Source organism: Canis aureus, chromosome 1 (assembly GCF_053574225.1).
Source record: "Canis aureus isolate CA01 chromosome 1, VMU_Caureus_v.1.0, whole genome shotgun sequence".
Classification (NCBI taxonomy): domain Eukaryota; kingdom Metazoa; phylum Chordata; class Mammalia; order Carnivora; family Canidae; genus Canis; species Canis aureus.
In genome coordinates, this window is record NC_135611.1 from 91,422,957 (window position 1) to 91,450,162 (window position 27,206).

General features: G+C 43.0%; 1 protein-coding gene across 5 annotated transcripts in view; it reads left to right on the top strand.

The window, feature by feature from the left end:
* Positions 1–27,206, top strand: part of SMARCA2 (SWI/SNF related BAF chromatin remodeling complex subunit ATPase 2) — a 175,772-nt gene that overhangs the window by 15,408 nt on the left and 133,158 nt on the right. For all 5 annotated transcript variants that reach the window (XM_077908407.1, XM_077908414.1, XM_077908408.1 and 2 more), the window contains exons 3-7: positions 2,997–3,126; positions 8,980–9,366; positions 16,611–16,866; positions 24,473–24,599; positions 26,524–26,697. In XM_077908407.1, coding sequence (XP_077764533.1) covers positions 2,997–3,126; positions 8,980–9,366; positions 16,611–16,866; positions 24,473–24,599; positions 26,524–26,697 — 1,074 coding nt within the window. The remainder of the gene's footprint in view (positions 1–2,996; positions 3,127–8,979; positions 9,367–16,610; positions 16,867–24,472; positions 24,600–26,523; positions 26,698–27,206) is intronic.

Genomic DNA, 27,206 nt, shown 5'->3' on the forward strand with positions numbered 1-27,206 from the left:
TATTGAAATTTATTCTTATTCCCTAAGAATGTTGATATTTATTTTTCAAAAAAACAGATCCCACAGAGAAAGTAAGAAAATGAGTCATTTTCTAAGGCATAGTTTTAAAAGGCTTTATTGTAATGAAATAGTTTTCCAGGGAATTCCTAAAATGCACTTTGCTATCTCCTCTGTCGAGTGGCTTTATTCTGATTTCGGAAGAGGGCTGGGACTCTGCAGAGCACAGGCCCATTTGTTTGTCTCTGGACTACGGTTATAATTTCTATTTATGAGGCTTGGATTGTGGCTGTAGGAATGATTTTATCAGTGCAACTTGGCGGTAGGCCTTTTGCAGGAGATGCAGAGAAGAGCATGTAGCCTCTTGAGAAAGCCAGCCAGGTCCGGCGACAGTTTGCTCTGAAAGTGAGTAAGTAGCCAGTGAAAATCAGTGAGGCCACACTGCACGGGACCTAAAGGTCATGCCTGACTTCTGGATGGTGGGGCTGCCTCCTGGGATTAAGTAGGCAAGCGGTGGAAGATGACGTCAAAAGAGCATGTCTTTCCTCTAATTGTGTAAGACTGTAGGTCAATTTTTCAGGTATAGCATCAGAGCCCAGAAGGGAAGACCCTTTTTCTTTCTTTTTTTTTTTTTTCCTCAAATTTTGTTTGTTGATGATTTCCCAATCAGGAGAGCAATATATCCTTATTTTGAAGAGTAAAACCATACTGAGATAAAGAAATGGTTAATCCTGGCTTCACCCCAGGTAACAGCTTTGTGCTTGCTTTTTATAAGTTACCACCCATCTGCTTGTTCCGCGAAAGTACTGTGGAAAACCCAGGTACATACATCAAAGAGGTCTGATTTTTTTTTTTTTTATTGTTGTTTTGCTTTGACCTTAACAGAATCCTATCATCACTGTTTAATGACTCTGAAACTTTCTCTTTTTCTTTGATAACATATCCTGGCCAACCCTCTCCTATCCCCAGGTTCACTCTTCGCTTTTTAAGGCTTTTTTTTTTCCCCAACACATTTTTTAGCTTGTCAGGTATCTAAAGAAATAAAGCCACTTATTTTCCATATCATATTCTTTAAGAGATGTATTGAACATATAGCCATACTGAAATCATTACACTGTCTTGTGTTCATATTAAATTAATTTGGGAGCTATTATAAGGTCTGATCTGTCACTTGTGGGCCTTCGTCCAAGTGGGTTGAGGAACTTCAGGATGGTTGGAGGCTGTCTCACCTCCTGAAGGAGAGATTGAGCTGACCTTTAGTATTATTCAGGCCTTGGGAAGGTAAAGGTGTGACATGGTATAGGGTCACCCGGAGGATTTTGCACTGGGTCGTTTCTCTGGGTGATTATCTCTTCCGATCCCTTCCGTTTTGTGGCCTAGCGTCTTTGTCACATTTTCTCATATTCTCTCCCCACACCACCCCATTTCTCTTTTTTGTTTCAGTTTCTTTTGTTTTGCCAAGAGTTTGCTTTTTTTTTTTTTTTCCCATCCTGCTTTTCCTTAATCCCAGCCACTCAGATAATTCCCTGCGAGGGGACACGGTTAAGTGCCTGGAGTTCACACCTGCTGACCAGATGCCTTTTCCTAGAGTCTTTACAGGCAGCTCTATGCCTTGTCTTTTTCCTCCTTCTCCCTCTGAGAGTCAGCTTTTTGCTTTTCAACATCACTGGAAATAAATAAACAAGTGGCCTAAATACATCTGCTTGTGTTGCTTTGATTCCCTCCCCATTATTACTATTTAACAGACTCAGAGACACTCTTTATACCAAATTCTTCCCATTTTTCTTCTGAACATCCTCTTTATGGTAAATTTTTCCTCTTTTCAAGTGCATGCTTTTGACTCTGCAGAAATTAACTTTCCTTTCTGTAAAACTGCAAACACTCATACTTTCTTGCTTGAAGTCATTTGGTTTCTATAAACTCCTGGAAATATTTCTTTCAGGCGGTTCTGAAAATTGCTCTTCCAGTTTGGGGAGGAATAGACTTTTTTCTTTTTTTTTTTTTTTTTTTCAAACACATGGTCCACTGCCCAATTCTGGATTGGATTAATGTCAACTCGATGGCTCTTTATCGTGTGCCTGTTACGTACGAGGCCTCATGTCCTGTTTCCAGTCTCTGTGTTTTTAACTCCCCTCCCGCCCCCCGCAAATTCTGCCTTTAAAACATTTTCAAGTCTTCCTCTCCCTGTGGTACAGATTCATCCATCGTACCTTCTTTCTCCTCTGGCAGTACTCTGCTCCTCCCTGGCTGTTCCTCTTTTCCCAACTGCATGGAAGTTTCTGGTTTCGACTTTTAAACTTTCCATAGAGTTCTTTCCTCTCCAATGGGGGGAAAAAATTACCAAAAACATGGATCATCACCTACATTTCAAAAAGTCTCCCTTTGGTCTTTTTTTTTTTTTTTTTTTTTTAATATTTTTTTTTTATTTATGATAGTCACAGAGAGAGAGAGAGAGGCAGAGACACAGGCAGAGGGAGAAGCAGGCTCCATGCACTGGGAGCCCGATGTGGGATTCGATCCCGGGTCTCCAAGATCACGCCCTGGGCCAAAGGCAGGCGCCAAACCGCTGCGCCACCCAGGGATCCCCTCCCTTTGGTCTTTGAACTAAACTTCAACCTACAACAGGTCTCAGGACTTAATTAAAAGGGTAGTGAAGAATAGCTTACACCTGTCTACCTTGTGAGCGGACTTCATTTTTAGTTGTAAGCTTTTGACATTGTTAAAGAAAAAAATCCAATTGTTTAAAGCCTTAACTTTTGACTAATGGATGGTTTTGCTAATCCTGTTGGTGTCATCTTATTTTTTTTGCACTCACCTATAAAACATGTGCAATATATGATGATGTAGGTAGGATAGTTGTGGAAATATATAACTGTCGTATGAGCAACAGATGATTATGCCACTGTTTTGAAGACTTTAAAGGTGAGCGATCTCAATGGTCCAGAGGGAAGTTTTGTACCTTAAAGAGGCATCTAACTGATGTTCTTTAACTATTTCAGCCCATCGATGGTATGCATGACAAGGGGATTGTAGAAGATATTCATTGCGGATCCATGAAAGGCACCGGTATGCGGCCACCTCACCCAGGGATGGGTCCTCCCCAGAGTCCAATGGATCAACACAGCCAAGGTTTGTGTCCACCATACACCTGATACCAGCTCCGTACCAGAGTCTTTCACCTTCCTTATTGGTTGTTTTACTTGTGACTTCCAAAGAACGTGTCTAAGAAAGATTGAATCCCACAGTCTTCTTTTCCCCTTACCCAGACCAATGCAGCTATGATTTGTGTGGGCAGTTTTATTTTCAAAATACTAGTAAATTCTACATGAGCCACCCTGGGTCCAAGAAATTTGCAAAGGGGCTTTGTGTACTTTGTGCAGATTCTTTATTATGATCTTCTAAGATAAATTAGGTCCCCTCCATTTTGTAGTTGGGGAAGGCAAAGCTTGGAGAATTTACTGTGTTTTTCCTAAGTTAAGGGCCAGAAGAATCCAGGTCTGTCTCCAAATGACAGCATAGATATGAAAGTAAGATGAGCCACCTGTGTCCCTTGAAATGCATGCTCATACACTGTAAGGTGGCTTTTTCTGGCAGTGGAATTAGCTGTCATTGCTGGTGGGTGGTTGTATTAGTTTCTTTGGGCCGCTGTAACAAATTCCTACAACCCAGAGAGCATAAAACAACAGAAATTCATTTTCTCCCAGTTCTGGAGGCTGGAAGCCTGAAATCAAGGTATCAGTAGGGCTGTGCTCTCTCTGAAGGCTTTCGGGAAGAATCTTTTGTTTCCTCTTCCTGGCTTCTGGTGGTTGAGAGCAATCCTTGACATTCCTTGGCTTGTAGACCTCTCATTCCAATCTGTCTTGGTCTCCATGTGATGTTTTCCTGAGTGTCTGTGGCTGTGTCCACATATCCCTCTTCTCATAGAGGCACCAGTCATTGGGTTAGGGTCTCCCCTAATCCAGTATGGTTTCATCTTAACTTGATGACATCTGCAAAGCTCCTATTTCCAAATAAGGCCCCATGCCCAGGTACTGGGGTTTAGAGCTTTGGCATATCTCTGTAGAGGACATAACTCACCCTGCAGTAATGGCCAATCAGTATATGGTATATTTCTCTTCTCCTTGGTGCTTTCTTCCCTCACTGTTGAAGTATCATAGCAAAGATACCTCAGTCTTTGAGTACAGTGTAACCTGTTTTCAGGATCATGAAACGGTGGTTTCAGCATTCAGGGGCATGCATTAATCAGGGACCAGTTAACACTAACATGTTGATCTTCTTATTCAAAGTTTGTGGTTTATGTGTTATTGTATATACTCCTTTGTAGTTTAATATATGCGAGGGTTTTTTTTCCCCTTTATTCATGATCAGCCATCCATCCATCTGAGGAGAGATTTTTGACCTAGGATTTAGAGAAATGTATTCATAATTTAAATATATATATATTTATATATAACTTAATTTATAGGAAAAATTAATACTTTATATATTTCTGTATATATATTTGTGTGTGTGTGTATATATATATATATATGCAAATCATGGAGGCATAGTAATGTATCTTCACTAATAGTCAAGCAGGTTTTGAATATGCCAGCCTCTGATCTGATTTTCTTTTTTTTTTTTTTTTGATCTGATTTTCGATGTCAGACAGATGTAAGGGTTGCAGATGACTCCTCAAACATTGACCACATTGGCAGAGCAGCCTGATTCGTGGGGACCCTTTGCAATATTGGAAGAAATTATTTGACCCATTCAGTGTTAAGAATGGATTTAAGCAACACTCCCAGGTTTCACAATTAAATTCTAAGGAGCCAGGTGTGTTCACAGAACTAATGTAAATTTCATTTTTACTACCTGGGAGGTGTAGATGAGTGACATTCAGTGATTCTCAAAGCCAGGTGCCTGTTCTCACTGCTCCTGGCTCTATAGTACCTCTAGTTGTAGGGCTTGAGGAGAAAAGTTCGACTCAAACACTTTAAATGCATGAGTTTTAGCTGAGTGTTTTTACTTTTATGTATCTTAAAATTTCTCTCATTGCTTGTTCCCTTTTATTCTTCTTGGAGTCCCCAACACTTGGTACAATATCTAGCACATAAGTGGATAGATACCTAGTTAATTGTGTTCAGTTAGGTAGAGAAGTGAACCGATGCATTCACAAGTCAACAATTTTAAATAGATACTAACTTTTATAAAATTTCAGCACATTATAATTACTTAGGGATGTAGGGGGTCCGCATTAAATGGGATCAGTATTAGCATATAATATTTTTCTCCAAACTAGCAAACTGCATTGTAGGCTGGGCAATGAGTTATTTAAAAGCATATTTTGAATAAAGTAGCATTGATATAATACAGTCTTATTCTTTATAATGATCTAAAAAGAAATTTAGACTCTGTAATAGCATGTATCTTTAAAAACCCCATTGTAAAAAACCATTTATAAACACACAGGTATAGAGAGGTGTGGTATTGATTGGAGAGCTGCCAGCTTTAACTACCTAGCAACGTATTAGGTTATTTTGAGGTATTGGTTGAGAAGCAAAACCATTTCCTTCAATAAATACTGAATTGTGTACCTTATGGTCCCAATGATAACACTGTTTATTTTTAGTCTATTGGATAGGAAAAGCCTTGAAAGGCAAGTATATAATATTTAATGTATATGTGTGTGTGTGTGTGTGTGTGAAAATTCATATAAAATTGGCACTTTTAAGTTCAAGATTATTAAAAGGAGAGACATGACTGCTTCTCTTGAGGCAAGGTGAAACCAGGGAGATAATGGCCCTCGAAGACTAGGCAAGGAAAACTGCCACTTTTGGACTACTTTTGAATGAGTAAGTCAAGCCAGAGTTCAAAAAGACCAGATTCTATATCGACACTGGCATCCTGTAGACAAATGTATATTCGCTCTCAGGCAATTTCTTCACCTTGTTTTCCTAACTAAAGATAATTACTAAAATATGTTATGTTGTTTCATCATTTAGATTCATGTTTTTTCCTGAAGTTTTATGGAATGCTAGTCATGTGGGAGAAAAAAACAAAAGGAACCTCTCTCTTTATCTGAAACACTGTTGCATATTTAATGTCATACTGTGATAGAATGATTCTATTAACATCCCCTAGATTTTCTAAGGAAAAAAGAATTTTCCATCCCTAATTTCTTCTCGTCACGTTGGAGGTAAAATTTTGTTGCATGGATTAATTCCAGAAAATGATTTCTATTCCACTCTCAGCTTCTTCCTTAGCGAATTTGAGGTAAACGTAATCATTGTGGCTGATAAAACTGTCTCACCTTCCAAGCTTCATTTGCCCATACTTCATAGTTTAAAAGAGCCACTTAGTAAACAGTTGAGTTTAGACTGGATTGTCTGATGCTTGGGGCTATTGTATTAACCATCCAACAATTTATCTTGGGTAAGCTATAACTGATAACCTTGGAAATAGGAGAGACCAGAAGGCAGGAGACGCGTGACCCATTTCAACACCTTCTACTATGAAAATGCCAGTAGGAGATTTTTGGCAGGAGGTGGGAATGTAAGCCTCATTAAGAAGGAAGAGCGTTAATGACAAAGTTATATGCATGTTGTGGATCCTTTCTAAATATTTTCTGTTACAGGTAACAACATACTGGACTTTAAATTTCTGCTGGTCTTGCAGGCTGCTTTCGGGGTCATTTTCTTGGCCAACATCTATGACTGACTAGAACCCTGATGGCTGAGTGGTTTGCCCCCTGTTACGAAGTAGGGATTTGGGAAATGATTGTTAGTAGATCTTCCAGTTCTGTTCGGGGCAGGTTTCTTCTGAATGGAGCTCTGCTTCTCACCAGCTGATAGCACAGAACCGACCCTTGTCTTAGAGCATCTGAATAAATTTGTTTCCCTTTCCAAATGGCAATTTGAGATCAAAGTAATTATAGCCTTTCTTTTTAAAAAGATTTTATTATTTATTTGAGAGAGAGAGAGAGAGAGCAAGGGAGACCGAGCAGAGGGATGAGCCAGATGAGCGGCAGAGGGAGAAGCAGGCTCCCTGCTGAGTGGGGAGGACTCTGGGATGGTGATGAGAACCGAAGGTAGACACCCATCTGACCGAGCCACCCAGGCACCCCCATTACAGCCTCTTTTCTCTAGTCTTTTGAATGCTGGTGGTGAGTCCCCAGTCAGTGTCGGTCTGATATTCTTGGACCTTCATCCCACAGAGATGCACAGAGCTCTTTCAGCTCAGACCCAACATGGGTTCAAACACACAGCAGATGTCTAATAAACACCTGTGTGATGACCTTTACAATAATTGTGACTCATGTGTGTTTGTTAAAGGGCAAAGACCTTGAATCTGATATTTTCTATTGTGTCTTAGGACACCTGTGACTTGATTAATTAGTACTTGGTTTGAACTCAGGGCAACTTTTAGGATTGCAGGAGGCCACTTTGTTCCCTCCTGCACCTTGGCTCTCCCTGAAACAATGCTCAGTCATATATTTTTCTAGGAATTTTTTGGCCAGGATATATAGTTCATCTCCTGAAATGAATTCCTTGAAATACTCCATGTATTTTTCTTTTTTTTTACTATTCTTTCCCAAGGAATGGATTCTTTTTTTTTTTTTTTCCCAAGGAATGGATTCTTAAATTCCCCACATAGGTCTCTTAAAACCCAAAGATTATTCTTATGTTTTTGTTATATTGTAAATGGTTCTAGAAGATTATTGAGACTTTCAAGTCTCTAGCTTATTTTTATAAAACCAAGCAAATATTAGATCTCAGGAAGAACATAGACACATCGGAGTCAGACGGACTTGGGTTTGAACCTTAAAGCTGCCAAGACCCAATTGTGTGACAATTTTAAAACAATGAGTGACAACACTTAACTTCTGGTGCTGTTGCAAGGATTGAGGAAGTAAGGTGTGCTCTGCTCACATCCCTTTAATGGTCTTCACCGTGTCTGTGCTCCCAACAGCCTGATGTCCACTTGGCCAGACCTCCGTCTTTCTCCAGTGGATGTCAGCCCCTCTTACCTGCACCTGGAAGAGTCCCTGGGGACTGATGATGCCCAGAGTCATAACCAGAGACCTAAGTAGTGACTGGTGATCCTAACAGTGTTAATACCCCAGCTCCCCCCTCCCCTTTCCCACCTCCTGGACCTTCCTACCTTGTTCCCTGGATAATTTGGAGGCAAGTTACTGACCTCATACCCCAGGGGTTCTGCATAGCATTAGTTGGCAGGCACCCACTGGGGCACCTGCTGTCTTTTTCTTGTATCACCTTACTAGACCCCTGCCATCGGGCCCCCACCTTCCAGATAAATCCCCTGCACTCAATCCTTCAATCAGGCTCTGTTTCGAGGGAGAACTCAACTATGCACCTTGGGTAGTGCCTATTACAGTGGAGGCCCTCCATAATTGTTCAAAATAATAAACCAAATAATAATTTGCTGTCCCCATGAGAGACTGCTCATTCCCCCTTGCGATATAGCACACACCTCCAGGTTTCGTTCTGGAGCTCGGAGCTACTTGTAACATATAATCCTGTCACCTGGTGCCTTTGCTCTAGGTGTTCAACAGCCACTAACAGTTTACCTTCTAGGACACATGTGGCCATTGATCATATCGCTTGAAATGTGGCCTGACCTATTTGAGATGTGCTGTAACTGAGTATGAAAGAAAAAAAAAGAAGGTAAAATTGCTCTTTAATAATTTTCATTTTTTGAAATGATAATATTTGGGGTATGTTGATTTCAGTGAAACACACTATTAAAATTGGCTTCGTTTCTTTCACTTCTTAATGTGACTACTAGAAAATTTTCATTATGTGTATTTGGCACGTAGGAACTCGATAATTACACCTAGTTATATAATTATTAAATGATGATATATACTTTACATTTCTAGCAGGCAGCGCCGTCGTAGAAAATCATCAAAATAGCCTGGAGTGCCGGGCTTTCAGGGTCACTGGGGGCAGCAGTGTGATCTCCTTTCCTGTTTTATTCTAGGTTACATGTCGCCACACCCGTCTCCGCTGGGAGCCCCAGAGCACGTCTCCAGCCCTATGTCGGGAGGCGGCCCGACCCCACCCCAGATGCCGCCGAGCCAGCCGGGGCCCCTCATCTCGGGCGATCCGCAGGCGATGAGCCAGCCCAACAGAGGTCCCTCGCCTTTCAGCCCTGTCCAGCTGCATCAGCTGCGAGCGCAGATTCTCGCTTACAAAATGCTGGCCCGGGGCCAGCCCCTCCCCGAAACACTGCAGCTCGCAGTCCAGGGGAAGAGGACGTTGCCCGGCATGCAGCAGCAACAGCCACAGCATCAGCAGCCCCCGCAGCCCCAGCCACAGGCCCAGCAGCCCCAGCAGCAGGCCCTTGTTAACTACAACAGACCATCTGGTAGGTTCATGTGCAACCAAATGAATAATGCGATGGTCCAACTCGGCTAAGAAGGACTGCTAAGGGCGCAGAAGCGCTGGGTTGCTCTACGCCCAGGGCTGACTTAGCCTTTGTTGTACCTCGTTGGCTTCCCTTGTCTTGCTCTGCTTAGTTGGCCGGCATCCCTGGGCTCCTGGGCCGGGGGGGCCTTCCTAGGAAGCAGCTTCCCCCTGCCCCCCTGCCCCCCTGCCCCGCGATTCTGCATTCTCTTTCAAGAGGCTCAGGGTTTGTTGGGGGCCCATCCATGCGCCCCAGGTGGAGAACCCCGCCGCCAGCGCCTTCCACTCGCCCACATGCGCCCCTAGAATCAGCTGTCCCCGAGCCACCTTAGGATTGTTGATTTATTTATTTCCACCCCTTTGTGTGGTGGAAAGCGTTTAGAGGGAGAGTTCCAAGAAGCATTCCTGCAGTAAAATAATTATCAAGTAGGGAATCAAGAACAAAGGGAAATAGAAATCGAGGTCAGAGAGGTCATGAGTGAGGAGGCCCCCCCCCCCAAGAGCTCATGCTGCCTCTGAGCTTCTGTGGCGACTCCACCTTCCTGGCAGCCGGGAAAGGAGACGGGGTCTGGTACGGCATCCTCGCCATGCAGATGCAAGGGGCTCACTGGTTTCTCCGAGGAACGCAGCGCCTTTTCTAGCATGAGACTAGAAAGCAGATTTTCCAGGGGGGATTGTTTTTGTTTTTAAATTATCAGTATTATTATCATCGTAAGAGATGCTGCATGATAGAGGCATCAATATTTGTAATCGAGTAACAGAATCCACACAGCCCATTTCTCATGTGCACCCTGGCATCAGATCTGAAGCTTATGATATTACGTAACAGGTGGAGATGAGCTGGTCCTTTGTCTGGCCTTCTGGTGGTCTGGCTTGATCCCACCCCTGGAATTCCCAGGTGCCAGGGGGCTCTGTGATGATCTTCCATGAAGGTTGTTTTCTCTGGCAGGGTTTTTGTTAACCACTAGAGAAGCAAAGAGGTGTTGGTTCTGTTGTAACAAGAGCACTGAATCCCAGGGAGTTTTGAATTCCGGGGTCTTCCTCGACATTGACAACACTCTCAGCACATACCCCCGCTCCTTGGGGCAGGCCACGACATGCCAATTATGGCCACCAATTAGTTTGGGAAATTGGTACTTTTTTTCGGTTTCGGGACTTTGGCAGTAGGGAGGAGTTCAGGTTATTATTATTATTTTTATTAGAACCTGCCTTCTGAGTTTGTAAATGTTTCTCCACTGGTCAGAGAGGCTCCAAGGGTCAGTCGCCCTACCTGCAAGATTAATGCACCTTGTTAATTCCAGATGTAGCCTTAGGAATGGGTTTTTAAAGAGCAAGAAGGGATCGTGTCAGCCCCAGGTCTTTGTGTAGTGACCATGGCGCTTTGGTAGGTGGAGGGTCGTATGGGACTGGGCATCAGGGACCAAAACAGTTATAGAGGAAAACCATGCAGAAGATGGTAGTTTGAACAGTTGATGTGCTGAGAGGGTTTTTATTTTTAAGGTTTTATTTATTTTTTCATGAGAGACACAGAGAGAGAGCAGACACAGAGGCAGAGGGAGAAAACAGGCTCTCTGCGGGAACCCAATGCAGGACTCAATCTCAGGATCCGGGGATCACGCCCTAAGCCAAAGGCAGACACTCAACCACTGAGCCACCCAGGTGCCCCTGCTTAGAGGTATTAAAACAGCGTAACTCCAGCTCTTGGGAAGGCAGCCAGATGAAAGAAAAAAAATACATGCTTGTCTCTGGTTGTATAACCTACACTTATTGAGCACCTCCTGGCGGGCATGCCTCAGTGCGTCATGCTCAGCAATGAGTACATTGCATGTGGGACACATCCTAGAATATGGAGAGTCAGGACCCACATGCTAGCAGTCTGACCCCAGAGCCCATGTCCTTACCGAGAACCTTTTTATATGTTCTTGAGGCACAGTGTCAATGAAATTCGTAATCTTGATACCCTACATCATGTAGTTTCCAGTAGAGGCCGAATGGCAACAACCAGCTAGTTGGTAGTTTGAGAAGGAGAAAGCAAAACCTGTACCTCCCAAGAGCTAGTGGTGTGGGACCCTGCCACATAGGTGTACTTCACTGTATATCAAAGTATGTCCCGGGGTGTCAGCACAGACCTTTGTGAGCATTGATAGTTCCTTTTTAAAAATTTTTTATTTATTTGTTTGAGAGAGAGAGAGCAAGAGAGAGCAAGGCAGGCAGAGGCAGAGGGAGAAGCAGGCTCCCTGCTGAGCAGAGCATGATGCAGGACTTGATCCCTGGACCCTGGGATCCTGACCAGAGCTAAAGGCAGATGCTTGACTAACTGAGCCACTCAGGCGCCCCAAACATTGGTGCTTTTCAAAGTAACCTACGCTCTGTAGGAAAAGATCCCAAAGCATCCTTTAAGAAGGCAGGAAGCCAAATGATTCATTTCAGAAACTTTTCACCCAAATTCAAATAAGGAGACCGAATGAACTCGTGAAAACCCAGGGGACGAGGTTTCGGTTGTCTGCACGCTTGTACATAACAGCCACTTCACGTCCCACTAAACACAATCCCCAGTGCGTTTTCTGGACCACTTCCAGAAGACAGGGCTCCATGACGTTGCCCATCTCTGAGGCTCCCCCTTCCCTCACCAGGCCCCTGTCATCAGGAGGAAACCGTTTTGTTCCTCACCACCCATGTCTTCTGTATTTCCAGCAGTCACACTTCCTTAGAAATGAAAATATTTGGGCAGATCGTGTTTTATTCCAGAGTGGAGGCCGTGGATACAGTTGGGAGGAGCTACCTCCTGCCAACAGAGCAACCCATTCCTGCTGCTGGGAAGGAGGTTACACCTGAGAGTGTCACATCATTTGTCCCCAAACCTCAGCCTTCAGAGGGAGATGACAAACTTCACTTAATAAAGACGTTTTTTTGGGGGGCGGGGCGGGGTTAGTGTTTAGGGCAAGTCAAAATAAGGCAAAGAATATTTTATATATTTAGAGTTAATTTTTTAAAAATTATTATTACGTATCTCCATCTCTCCTTAATAAGAAAAAAAAAGTATTATGTATAAATACCTCTACTAAAATTTCAGCAAAAAGTAAGTCTAAGTATGTCCACTTATCTGCAGGTAGCTCCAATTCCATTTTTCTTTTGGTCCCGCTTTGTAGTGTTTATTCATGTGTGAAGAGAATCTCTTTGGCTGGGGTGGTCTGCCTCCAACCTACCCCAGACTTGTAACTCACTCTAAGTGACACCCCGAGAGCATGGTAGGTTACCTGCAGGAGTTGCACACTGAACAAGTCATTCTTCAATCCTTGCCTCCAATGGCTCCATGCAAATCTAACCCATCCTCTTCCTTTTCATTTTGATTCATATTTTTTTCTTTTATAGAGACTAGAGCAAAATGAAAAATAGGAAGTGTAAAAGTTTGGGGTTTTTGGTTTGTGTGTGTGTGTGTGTGTGTGTGTGTGTATGTGGTAGGGAAGGAGGGAAGGACCTTATGGTAGAAAGTAAAAGTTTTGTTGCTGCCCCTTTTTTTTTTTTTTTTTTTTAGTGCTTGTCTCTCTCCTGCTCTGCCCCCCTCCCACTCTTTTCAGGTATCTAAAATATCTAGGTATGTTCAGTTTAAATACACTTCATTGCATTTGGTTTTTTTTCAAACCCGTGGAAACCACTGAAATCCTCATGTAAGGCACAGACTATTGAATAAGTATCCTAGTATGCTGTGCTGGGAAGCCAGTGTGAGCTCTGAATGCGCAGAAATGCTGTACACACGAGACTCAGATATTTTAATAAGTTCGTTTCCCTGTTTCTTAAAATCAGGCCTTAGGGATGCATCTGAGAAAGACCCCCTCCCCACCTTAGCTGCACTGGGACGCTCTCAGGGCTGTCAGGGCATACATCTGGCCTGATTTCCAAGGTGAGGACTGAGGGAAAAACAGACATATTTGGAACCTCTGACAATTAAGCCTAAATTGTTTATGCTGGCGGGTGGTGGGGGGCGGTTGGGAGATAAGCTAAGGAATGTAATTTGTCTTGCGTTTGAAGATATCAAGGAGCAATCTTATCATTCAGCAGACCACGAGTGTCTGTAGCAGAGATGACTTCTGTCGATAGAGAGCCAGTCCAGCCAGGCACCTTAAGTCCGTAAGCCACCTGAGGGACAAGCAAAAAACCTGATGAACAGGTAGTTACATTCTGGGCATGTCCGATTGCGGCAAGCTGCACTCGCTTCCCGGCCTCTGTAAATAGAAGTTTTTATGTAATCGGTTGGAAGGAGGAAAAAAATAGACCCAGGCAGTAAATGAACTTGCGGTGTTTAGTTAGGAAAGGAATGTGCTTGGAAGTGGCTCTGATAGCAGATTAGCAGGAAGCACATGGCAAGCTGACTTATCTGAGTATTTGTGCTGAGTTGTCGTGAACTGTAGATGCATTTTGAAGTTTGCTGCAGAAGGGCGTGCTCCCAAAGTTGCCAGCTAATACACTACCAAACTTCCTATAAAAAGCCTTTCTTTTGCCATGGGGTTTTTCTATAAAGCTGTCATTCAACTAGACTTCTCACGTTTGTGGCCTTGCTAGTAGCAAAAATGACAAGAGCGGAGGAGGGAGCGTGTGGTGACATGGTCTCATTGATTCCTCACTCCCACCCTATGAGGTTATGTCATTATCCCCATTCTACAGATGGGGAAACAGAGCCACCTGGGGTTCAGGGACTTGCTCAGGCTCACACAACCAGCAAGTGGTAGAGCCGAGGCGGCACCTTGTCCAGTTCTGGAAAGATACAGGATGCTTTACGTGTGCCTGTTTCGTTTACAACCAGTTGCAATACTTTTTAAATTGGCGATTTGAATATGTAAGTTTGTGTCTGGGTCTCTCTCTCTGTCTCTGCTTCTCAATTTTAAGGGTCAATCAACCGGATAAGAATGTTTTTGTATTTAATGGATTAAAGAAGTCTAGCCATGTGTATGGGTATTAGATCTAGTTTTGAGTCATAGGCTAAAAATGACGAGAAGTGGAACCAGGGGTATCAGACATGCTCTGGATACCTTCCTTTGATGAAATGTGGCTTTAAAAATAGTGACTTGAATATACCTCAAGGAATCATCAGAGGCTTCTGCATAGGTATTTACAGGCCAGAAGGCTAAAGAAGAAAGCTGCTGGAACAGGAGGAATGTGTAACACCAGTGCCCTGTTCTGGCTTTTGTTGATGAATTATTTAAAGTTTGGAAGGAGAAAAACACTTGCAGAACTGAATATAGAGTAATTATTATGATATTCCCGTATCAGTAAGACCTGAATTTTCTTTTTGTTAAAGATGGTGCTGTTTTTAGATTAGAGGGCTTCGGTGTGTTAGGTTTATCATTTAGTATGCTTATACCAAGTCTTTAAATATATTTAATTCTACGAGTTTCTCAAGCTTATTAAGATTAATAGAATCGCAGAGAATCAACCTGTCAGAAATCCCTGTTTCTTCTCTTTTGGCTGGATCACTCCCAAAACAACCCAAATGAAAAATCTACCCTGTTCTAAAGACCTCTGGGGAGAAAATATTCTAAAATATCCCTCGGTAACTCATCCCGACGCTGAGATTTTAATGGTCAGGAATTGGTTTCTTATATACAGATGAAAGAAACTCTAAATATAAGATATTATGAAACGCAATGCATTATGTAAAAGGCTTCTCATTCAGAAAAAAAATCAGCAAGTACTTAGCTGAGAAGAATCTCTTTATTACAATAGTGTATCTACAATGCCTAAAATAGAAAATTTTTAAAAATGAGTCTTTCCCTCAAGAGTTTTCCATGCCCTGATGGACCCAGGGCTACAGATCACCTCAGGATTATGTAGTGGCATGTGTTTTGGAAAGTTTACAGAATTTCACAAGGAAGGTGAAAAAAAAGCACAGCACTAATACCATGCACGCACACACACACACACACACACTCGTGTACAGTTCCCTCAGCAGTTTGTCCTAATTCTTCACGTTCCTCCTGTCAAAATGTTTTCTTATACTCTCCTTGCATTGTCATTTAAGCCCATTTCTAAACGGTGTTTGCTGGAAATTGAATAAATGTGTCTAATTTTTCATAATGTATGTCTTTGTATGGTTAATTATTAAGGCGCTCTGAAGTATATAGACTATTGTTTTATTACCGTTTAATAGTTTTACCTTTTCTTAGAAAAGATAGAGAAAATGCTCGGGAGAATGCCTATCAGAGGTTTTAACAGCTTATGGAGATTTTTTTTTTTTCCATTTACTAATTCATCTGGTAGCATCACTAATCTTTTTTTTTTTTTTTTTTGCATCACTAATCTTATTTATAATTTTGAAGTAAGTAAAAATGTAACTCTGAGGAGAGACAGAACACTTTTTATTTTAGGTCCATACCTAGCAATCAATTTAAACTCCTGAAGTTTAATGTGGAAAATTGCATTAAATTAACTTATTAAGTGCATTTTGATAAGCTCGACGATTGCATACCCCTTTATTCTGTTAGCATGAGAAAAACCGCTCTCTTGAATCTTCATATTTGCTAGTTTTTATTAGGCGGAATGAGCGGATTCCCCCTACCCCACCCCAGCCCTTACACTGAATGTTTTTAGAAACATTTTCGAATATGTAGTAAAAAAAAGAACTTCGGTTCCTGAGATACACTGATTAAGCCCTGAATGTGCCTTCTAGGTCATTTAGGGAAAATACGTGCCCCCTTTCAGTTCACGTGGGAGGACTGGCCATGCTGCTGGCTGTATTTGGAAAGCCCGGGCTAGGACAGGCCCAGGGTCTCCTAAAGCCCTGCTCGGTGCAGTTTGCAAAAATGTGATTTTTAGGACCAACCAAATTGCATCTGACTGTTCTGAACTCGTGAATGCACCTGCAGTTCTTTAAACAACCAACCAACCAACCAAACACCACCCCCCCCCCCCCGGAGCTACATTAAATGCTAGCCATCCATTCCTTTAATCGAGATACTACTACTTGGGTCTCTTTTGGACGATCTCACCGGTGTTGATCAGTGAGTGCCGATGCCCTGTGGGGATGGATGCCAGGTTCTGCTTTACTCTCCTCCTCCTCCCGGCGCCCCAGGCCTTCCGCCTGCCTCCCCTCTGCCCTCCCCTCCTCCTCCCTTCTCGGGAGGGGTTTCGTTGTCCCGTGGCGGGGCCGGGTGGCCGCAGGGCAGCGGGGCACCGGCCCGCGCAGCTGCCCATGTCGCTCTTGTCCCGCAGGCCCGGGGCCGGAGCTGAGCGGCCCGAGCACCCCGCAGAAGCTGCCGGTGCCCGCGCCCAGCGGCCGGCCCTCGCCCGCGCCCCCTGCTGCCGCGCAGCCGCCCGCGGCCGCCGTGCCCGGGCCGTCCGTGCCGCAGCCGGCCCCGGGGCAGCCCTCGCCCATCCTGCAGCTGCAGCAGAAGCAGAGCCGCATCAGCCCCATCCAGAAGCCGCAAGGCCTGGACCCGGTGGAGATCCTGCAGGAGCGTGAGTACAGGTAACGCACCTCGGGCCCCGGGGGGTGGGAGCGGCCGCCGAGCCCAGGGGAGGGGGCCAGGGGTCCCCATGGGGTGGTCACCAATCCCTGCAGGACAGGGCACAGGCCCAAACTCCTGCTTCATGCCACCAGACGGATGGACCCTAGCCCCTGAGCTTGTTTGCCCTTGGGGTGGCGGGAGGGGGGCTCTGATGGCCCTGCGTTGGCAGGACCGTGATCCTCATTCACTGAGTCAGGGAACTGTCATCACCCGCTGTGACATGCCAGGCAGTGTGCTAGGCTCCAGGGAGACCACGGTCAGAGGCCAAGCCCACAGGCTTGTGGTTTCAAAAAATTGGCCCTCTCACACTTAGCCTCCACAGTGTGTTGTTGTGGTTTGTCGTTTTATCCTCCAACGATGACTGTGAGCTGGCCAGATGTTGCGGCCACACCTTCAGGTTAATGGCACATCTCCTGATACTAAAGCAGCCTTAGTGGCTCAGGATAATATATTTTTTGTTTTTAATTCATGAATTTGTGAGTCAACCGCTTGGTCCAACCTGAGGGTTAAGCATGATGTAAGTGTCTTCTTACGGGGTCCGTGTTTAAACTCTTACTCCGGAAACTTAATTTTCACCTGATTTGGCACATTCATCTACTCCGGTGGTTGGCAAACCTTTTTCTGTAAAAGGCCAGGTGGTAAACATTTTACCCTTTGCGGGACTATCGCAAAGGTCCCTCAGCTCTGCCCTTATAATGTCAAGAGCATCCACAGACAACAGTGGACCGGCCGTGTCCCAATAAAACTTTATTTACAAAAACAGGCTGCAGACTGGCGAGAGTTAGCAGACCCTTCATGTAAATGATTAATGTTAACCAAAAATAGACTATAAGTATGGACTAAGGTTGTGGTTTCTGGAGCTGGCCACTAATGCATTCTCTGTCACCTGGGTCAAGTTACATCTCCCTCGTTTTTTTGTTTGCTTGTTTTGTTTTTTAAGATTTTACTTATTTATTTACTTTAGAGTGAGCGTGTGTTTGTGGGGAGGGGCAGAGGGAGAGAGAATCCCCAGCAGACTGAGTGTGGAGCCTGATGCAGGGCTCTCACCACCCTGAGATCATGAGCTGAGCTGAAATCGAGAGTTGGACCCTTGACCAACTGAGCCACCCAGGTGCCCCAAGATACATTTCTTTTCTGTGATTCAGTCTCCTCATATGGTAAAAGAGAGGGTGTGATAGTACCTCTTGCAGGAGGAAGATAAAATAATACGAAGACTTTCAGTACATATCAGCTATTATTATTTCCCAATTATTATTTTATTCAAAAGAATATTAAAGCTTAGAAATTATAGGGAATGTTAGTCAATAACATCTAGGCTCCCTTTATTTGTTTCTTTTTTTAAGATTTTATATATCCATTCATGAGAGACATGGAGAGAGAGGCAGAGGAATAGGTGGAGGGAGAAGCAGGTTCCCTGCAGGGAGCCCGATGCAGGACTCGATCCCAGGACCCTGGGATCATGACCTGAGCCGAAGCCAGACGCTCAACCACTGAGCCACTCGGCCATGTGTAGGCTCGCTTTAAAGATGTTACCTTAATCTTTAATGAAAAACGCATGACTTATTTGTTATTAGCTTAAAGTACTAAGCTGCCAGCTTTGAGAGTGACTCTACAAGAAATCACAGCAACCTGCCATTAAAGGTGTGTAGCTTTTTGGATGAAGAGTAGAGCTTTACTCTCATTACTATTACTGATCCTCAATGAAGAGCTTTTATATATCAGCTTCCTGAATTTTATGTACCCCTAGAGAGCTAGATAACGCATCAGTCAGTTGGTATTGCAGTGTTGATAGGCAGATCACTGTGTGATACGAAGTCACGTATTCCTACTACTTTCTCATTTGGGGCAGAAGAACTTTATTTATACCAAGTACTTTCTTTATGTTGCTACTGAATTTAAAAAAAAAGTCAAAAGTATTTTTTAAAATATTTATTTATTTGAGAGAGAGAGAGAGAGAGAGAGAGAGAGAGAGAAGGAGGGGCTGAGGGAGATGAGAAACAGAGCCGCGTGTGATGCGGGGCCTGATTCATGACCCTGAGACCACGACCTGAGCCAATATCAAGAATCAGCTGCTAAACTGCTGAGCCATCCAGGTGCCCCCAAAAGTACCTTTTAAAAAAGAGAGAAAACACGATAGAAGGGTATCGTTTAGTTACTCTAAAACTCTGACTTCCTAAGAGCTAACATTTTCCCCCTTCCTTGAATGTGCAAAACTGCCAGTACCATTGTTACATCATGCAAACTACATTCGTAATGTAGACACTCTCTATACCTAGAGACTCATCTGGACTTTTTTTCCTTACTCAGCCTGTGCTGTGTGTGTGTGTGTGTGTGTGTGTGTGTATTTTAATGACTCCTACATTTCTTTTATCATTTTCACCAGAATTTTATTTGCAGCCCTTTCATGGCATGAGCCCATTTTAGCACCATCTCTAGAAGTGTTCGTAATGGGTGGCCTCTGAGAGTATACAGCCCTGAGTAGTACTGTTTAGCCTGTTTCAGGGTGTGAAACACTTTGGTCCTCCAATCCCATATCAATAAGAAAATTGTGCATGTGCCAGTATCTTTTAAAATTACAAGCCCTACACCATGTGGTGTAATGGCTATTTTTCATATTATTATCATTGTTTGATGCATGTCTCCTCTTTCTGAAAGCCACATGACTTCCGAAACCATCACTCCAGCAACTCTAGGTCGGGAGAGCTGCTGGGGCATTTGGGCTGAACTTGCCTGTGGCCATCTGGAGAAGGAGCGTGGGTTTCCACTGGCAGCATTGCAGGGCATCTTTTATCTTCCTTAGTTAGAGAGTGATGGCTGGCTACTCTATATGGAAATAAATTGTTGAGCTGCACAGATTGGTTACATTTATCCTTTAGAAAGGGTTAGATGGAGGGGCGCCTGTGTGTGTGGCTCAAGGGTTGAGCATCTGCCTTTGGCTCAGGTCATGGTCCAGGGTCCTGGGATTGAGTCCCCAGGGGGAGCCTGCTTCTCCCTCTGTGTCTCTGCCTCTTTCTGTGTGTCTCTCATGAATAAATAAATAAAATATATATTTAAAAAAGGGTTGGATCGAGTGCCTTAGGCTCTTGACAGCAGAGGAACCCCATCCTTTTGGCCTTGGAGAGAATGGCTTACTAGTCTTTTAGCATGGATAACTCGAAAGATCCAGTGTATCTTCTGACTGAGTATTTGAACAAGGTCTTAAAAAAAACCCTCTTATAATTTTACAAACTTGGAGAAAAAAATCATCTGTCAGAAACTCTTTTAACAGATGTTCATGTCTTTGACCGTTGTAATATCACTTACCTCATCTATGAAAATTGAAAGGAAGTTGTCAGGATCTCAGATTTCTTTTTAACTTTTAAGCTACTTTGGCTGTTTCTCTTGTTCATTATAAAATCAGAATTTTGACAAATTGACCTTCTTTATCTGGCGAGAGCATAAATAAGTTTCTGCCAGTGAACACTTTGCCTCAGATCTGTACGAGCCCTGCAGTTAAAACATTTTGTTCCCATTTAAATTGGATCCTTTCTTTCTGACCAGCTTTCTCCTAATGACGGAGCTTACTGCATTTTTCTGTAGTAGGTGTTGGAGAGATATTTCCAGTGCTTTTTTTTTTTTTTTTTGGTCTTTCTGGCACACTTTCCTTGCCCTGTCAGTATACTTAACTTTGATTCTTCCATTACGAGTTAGATATCAGGGCAGAAGGGCTGCAGGTTGTCACATTAGCATATAAACAAATTGCACAAATGTTTGCATGGAAGATGCACTTGGATTACATACATTCCAAGGAATGTATTTGATATGAGCAGCTTTGCATCTTGCCAGCCCCCTTGGGTATCAGTTCTGGACTCAGTATGAACACAACAGTTCACCTTGATTCAGAAGCAAGCATAATCTGTTTTTTTAATAAAGATTTTATTTATTTATTCATGAGAGACACAGAGAGAGAGAGGCAGAGACATAGGCAGAGGGAGAAGCAGGCTCCATGCAGGGAGCCTGATGTGGGACTCTATCCCAGGGTCCTGGGATCACATCGTGAGCCAAAGGCGGATGCTCAATCGCTGAGCCACCCAGGTGCCCAAGCATAGTCTGTTTAGTTTATTTTTTGTCCTGCCATACTCCCAATTGCAACCCTGACATTCCTTCTTGAAAATTACCAAGGTCCGTTTTATCAGCAGAAGTTACAAAAAGTCAGTCTCTCTCTCTCTCTTTTCTTAAGTGTCACTCAGCTTCTTGAAGGAACAAAATGTACCAGTGTCATTTTCTGTTCAAATAACTCTCCTACAGGAATCATAAACTTCTCCTCTGGACCTGAACAAATATTCTGTTACCTTTAATGGAACTCTTTTTCTTGCCGGAACAGTAACCCCTCTTGATTTACTGTTCAATCTGTATGAAAAACCTGAGTGACCTAATTCTGCTTCAATTTTCTGTGCTCGTGAGGACACTAAATGAGTCTCCTGCAGTTATGCAGTATTACATGTGTTGTTGTTTCAGGAAGTTTAGAATCCTGAATCTCCTTATCAGGCTACCTGCTGAATCCCATTGATGGGGAGATGAAATTGTCTGGAGAGGAGCACTATTTAAAATGAAGATTTCTATTAACAACAACAGCCACCACAAGGAGATAAAATTTTCTGCATTAAAGGAGCCCCTCCCGGACCCTCGCTGCCCACCCACCATGGGCTGCACTGAATGCATATAATTTTACTCTGGAATCTACTTTTCCCATTCTATAGTTTAAATGCTTGCACTTTGCACTTCTTGCCTCCCTTCCGTGAAAGAAAGATTCTTTTGTGCTGGGGAATCTGAGATTCACTGGCAAATTACTAGGCCCTTTGGAGAAGCAGATATTTTGGGGAGAGGTCCCCCCCACTAGCTCCCCAACTACTCTGAGGCTCCATCTGCCCCCCTGTTCCTGCCTCCCTGACTCTGTCTGCAACCATCCTAAGATTATTTGGTTAGTCCTATTTCCACAGACCTTTAGAAGATTAAGGAAAAGCAGCTATACCTCTATACCTCTAATTTTGCACCTGACCCACTTTATCAAAGAGAGTAAACCAGAATGCCAAGGGATGGTTGGGGTTCTGGGATATTCAAATGAGAAAGGTCTGCTGCAAATCTAGAACCAAGGAAGCAGCATAACCAAATCACCAGCCCTTACTTTCCCCACTGTGATACCTAATTTTCCTGTAGTACAGCCTTCTTTCTACATGGGTAAAGCTGTTCAGTTTAAGGCTTTTTTTTGTTCCACTTAAATCACATATTTGAAAAAAAAAAAACTACAATAGGTTTTTAACATGCATCGTCTTTGGCTTAGTTTTGGAAATTTTTGGTTATGTCAATATTTTAAAAATTGAATTAGACAAATGAAATGCACCTTTTGTTCCTACAGTTAAAAAAAAAATCCAAAATAAGAATCCCATGAGTATCAATAATAATAAGAATGTGAAAGAATGTTGGAAAATTCTGAACAATTTGATCAAAAGAGTAAAATAGTGGAAGTTTATTATTTTTATTTTATTTATTTTATTTTAATTTTAATTTATTTCTTTACTTCAAAAATGATGGAAGTTTATTAGTGTTGTTTGAACTCACAAATGTTTAGTCTGTTGCAAAGTTAAGCCATTTAAAGGTGTGATTGCTTGTGTTGGTACCTATAACTGAAATAACAGCGTGATAACAATGACAGCACTACTAATAGCACATTATGATGATAAATCATTCAGTAAATCAGAATTAATAACATGTGTGTACCAAATAAAATAGGAATCTGTCATAATATTACTTCTAGTGAAGTCAGTGAAAAAAATGATGTTTCCCTTACTATCATTTTTGAAGTTTTGAAAAAAAAATGACATTTCTTTCTCTACCAAAGCAAACAGCTCTAAGTTATTTTGTTTTTGTTTTTGTTTTTTAAAGCTCTCATTTTGATATTTGGGCTAAATGAAGTATTAAGATACTTTGTGACATCTAGGTCAGACAAGATTTCACTTTTTCATGTTAACACACAGCATGCTAAAGGATGATAAAACCATAAAACAGATCTGTATTTATGTGTTTATTTTACTTTTTTAAGATTTTATTTTTTAAGTAATATCTACACCCAACGTGGGGCTTGAACTCCCAACCCTGAGATCAAGAGTTGCATGCTCCACCAACGGAGCCAGCCAGGAGCCTTGCATGTTAGGGAGTTTTAAAAACACCTTAAATTATCAGCTTTTATAGTTGAGGCCTAGGAAAGCTACAGTTAGAAAGTGTATATTAATTGTGTGTGGTGACTGCAGGTGCCAGGCAAATAAGGGCTCTTGTCTGGGTTCCCTTCTTTAGTAGCTCTGTGAAATCTGCCAGCTTCTTACTGTCTCCAAACCTGAATTTTGTCATTAGTAAGATGGGACCATTATAGCACTAACCTTGTAGGGAAGCATGTGTGCATGTGTGTGTGCATTCATGGATGTGTGCTGGTGTGTGTGTGTTTGTATGTTTGTGTGTGTGTGTGAGACAGAGAGAGAAGGAGGAAGGGAAAAAGAATTAAAGAAAATTGTTCATTAGATACATGTTAGTATAGTTAATGCTAACTTACTTTAACTTACTACCTTCTACTATTCTTCATGAAGTCTCTTCCAAGACACTTCTGCCCCAAATTTGGAGGGAGGTGATCCTGGAAATAGATTTAAATGGTGTGTAATTATTTGTAAGACTAGGATGCAGGCGAACCCTGAAGCCAGTTTATACGGGCAAACAGTAAAAGTATCCCAACTGCATGAAGAAAGGGCGATGTCTTGTCTTTTCTGCTCCGCCTATATTATAACGAAGAAGGGCCTGCAGCTCTATTTTAGAGGATGTCCTAGGTGAAAATCCCCAGCAATCCTTTTCTAGAAATTCATAGTTTTTAAACACTGCTGCTTTATCATCTACTGCTACCCCAAGCCTGATTTTTAAAAATGCCTAATTTGCCTTTTCTTTACTCAGACAGGCACTGCTCACAGAGGAAGTGGTTGTGGTTGGCAGGGCTCTCTCTGAATGTTTTGGGGTTGGCTGATTTCTGTGGCCTCAGCACCTAAAACTGCTCTTGTTCACTCAGCTTTAACCGCTGTTGTCACCAGCATCTTGGCAAGAAGGGCAAATGGCCCGGTTGCCTAGGACAGAACTAGAACTTGGGAAGAAAACTCTTGTTGTCTCAGCAATGCACGCTGGCTGGCTGGGCATTTGGGAGCAAATCACACTGTTCTGTCTCTCCGTTTTCTCCCTGTTCAAAGCGAGCTCTGGCCCCTGATTTCCCTCTGGGATGTATCACGAACCCTTCTTTTCTGGGTGCTAGAGAGAGGTTAATGAAGAAGGCCAGAGTGTTGGGTAACATACAGCACCTGTCTGCATTCATGCAAAGGTAGCTCTTCTCTGTTTAACATCAGAAAATCTAGTAGGGCGTCGGAAATTGGCCAACAAGCAACATCTGGAATGTGTCTTGCCCGGAACTTAGACCTGAGGGTTATTGTTTATCATTAAGGTTAAATTGTAATGTACATTTCCACCTCACCCTTCCCTCATTTCATTTGTCTCCTCAAGGCTTCAGGCTCGCATAGCTCATAGGATACAAGAACTGGAAAACCTGCCTGGCTCTTTGCCACCAGATTTACGAACCAAAGCAACTGTGGAACTGAAAGCACTTCGGTTACTCAATTTCCAACGTCAGGTAATACCTTTTCCCCAGCGAATCTAAGATGTAGGAAATAAATGTAAGTCTGTTCAATATTGTTATAAAGATATAAACTTAGTAAAATAGTGTATCTTTTAGACCAGCAGCATAGAGCTAAGAGTAACAAAGATGAATTGCTTATTATTCTTTTTTTTTTCTTCTGTGTATCAGAGACATTTTTTTTCTCCTCTATTACGGTTTCCAAAGTCAGAGTAATGGCATTTTGTTTCCGTGGATGCAACCTCGAGAACAAATGGGATAGCTTTGCCTTTATGACTCCAAAGAAAATTCAAGAAGGTGGGAGAGTAGGAACTTGTAAACACAGATGCAAAATTCTAGCCATGTCTTTGAAAATAATTTGAACAAATATGATTTGTTAGGCACCCTACTGAATTAATAGCTAATTACTTATAAAAATACATAAAACTGTTTGACCCCATCAGACCCCCATGTGTTGGCTGGTCAGTAGACTGTTATCTATTGTTCTTGCTCTGGTTCTTCGTAGTCACTGATGAGTGAAGGCTGGCATGATGATCTATTTTTATCATTGCTAAGTCAGTGGGACACTAGCGAAATGACGTAGAGCTAATTTTTATATTGGTGAGTTTTGCTTTGTGGAGCCCAAAAGGTGCAGGTCTGCTGGCCTGCACACTGCCTCATTTAGCCAAAGAGGAAGAGGAACGTGTGCTCGTCAAGCAGGTGGGTTTTACTTGGTGAGAGTCTCAGGGCATGCAAAACGAATTATTAATGAATGAAAGTAGTTTGGAAGTATTGAATTGCATGACACGGTCTATTGCAGGATGTGACTAAAATCACAAGGCCACCCCAGGGCTACCATCCTATGAACTTGGGAGCACATTTGCCCTATTAATTATAATGTCACAGAGGGCATCCATGGTGGCAGGGGGCTAGTTGGCCGTAGCTTTGTGGGGAGTAGGTTTCAGCTGAAATTGGAAAAGAAAGAAAATAAAAGACTCTGAGTTCCATTTACTTCCTTTCTTATAGGTGACGTCATGCAATGCCTTGGTGAAATGCTTGATAAAGTAGTGTGAAGTGATTAATAATATAGTATATTTTCACAAATAAGATTATATTCGGATTCACTTCACTATGCTGGACTCACTGGTCTCTGCTTTTTTGCTTGACATTGTAGAGAAATCCATTATCTATGAAGTTTCCCAGTGAATTAACTGTAACTAATGCTGATTTGAAATTCAACTGAATTATTATTTTAATGTATATTCCCAACCCTGCCCCCCGCTACCACCACATAACGTACAACATGAGTAAGATACCGCATTGTTGATAATCTAAAAGAAGTCCATGATGTAGTGTGAAATTTAAATGTCTTGAAGAATATCATCACTGGGAGTGGGTGGAAGCCAAAGCCAGTATTTCCCATCTTTTATATGAGAATTAACATTGAATTAATATTGTTTGAATACCTGCTGTTACTGTACGTGAACAGGAAGTGATCTTTCCACTCTTTTTTGCAGAGCCTCATTAAAGCTAATCTTTAGACACAAAGAGAATGTTAGTATGGCACTTAAAATGAAGTGAAATATTTCAAAAGCTCATTAACTAATTAATATCATTAGAATAATTAAACAGAATAAATTAATTTATTTAAAAACCAATACAGCATCTGCTTTTTTTTTTTATAGTGCTGTAGTGCAGGATACATTGGTGTGTTTTATCCCCCTTTATCTGAATTGCGTGGAAAGGAAACTTATACCATTTTTGAAAATACCACATAAATTTGGCGTGATTCAGGCCCCCAGTGTACCAAAAGTCTAGCTGTGGTTGGAACCTCGTGGAGCCCCTGCAGTCGGCCCCGCTAACTGGGAGCTGGAGCAGGGCAGGGCCCAGGAGCCAGGCCTCTGTGTCCGCAGCCTCTCCAACTGCTCCCTTCCCTTGACAGCTGAGACAGGAGGTGGTGGCCTGCATGCGACGGGACACAACCCTGGAGACGGCCCTCAACTCCAAAGCCTACAAGCGGAGCAAGCGCCAGACCCTGCGGGAGGCCCGCATGACAGAGAAGCTGGAGAAGCAGCAAAAGATCGAGCAGGAGAGGAAGCGCCGCCAGAAGCACCAGGTACGGAGGTGTGGATGGTGGGGCACCACCCCCCCGCTCCATGTGGGCAGAGGTGCCCCCCACCCTGACCAAGAGCTCCGATGGAGCCAGAAGGACTGAAGGACATCCCATGGTGGGCAGTGGGCACATCCCAGAGCAGAAAGGTCCCCTGGAGCTCCCACGGTCCGGCCGCCCCATGTAAGGTGCAGGGAGGCCCGGCCGGGCTGCTGGAGGACCCTGCTTTCTGCATTCCAGGCAGGTGTCTCCCTCCTCATCCCCCTGGCTGGTGCCCCGCTGGATGGGCAAGGGTGGGCCGCCTGGGGCAAAATCCCGAGGAGCGGGCACTTGGAAGAGGCAAGAGGAGAGCAAAACCAGTAGTTCTTATAGCAAATATAAATACAGTCTCCTGGGCTTTTCAAGGGCCCACTTGGAGGTTTCATAGGGACAGATATTTTAAAACATCCTTTTCTAGGGGTTTGGAAATAGTTTGATGTAGGATTTGATTTTTGCATTGCAGTCCTACAAATTTT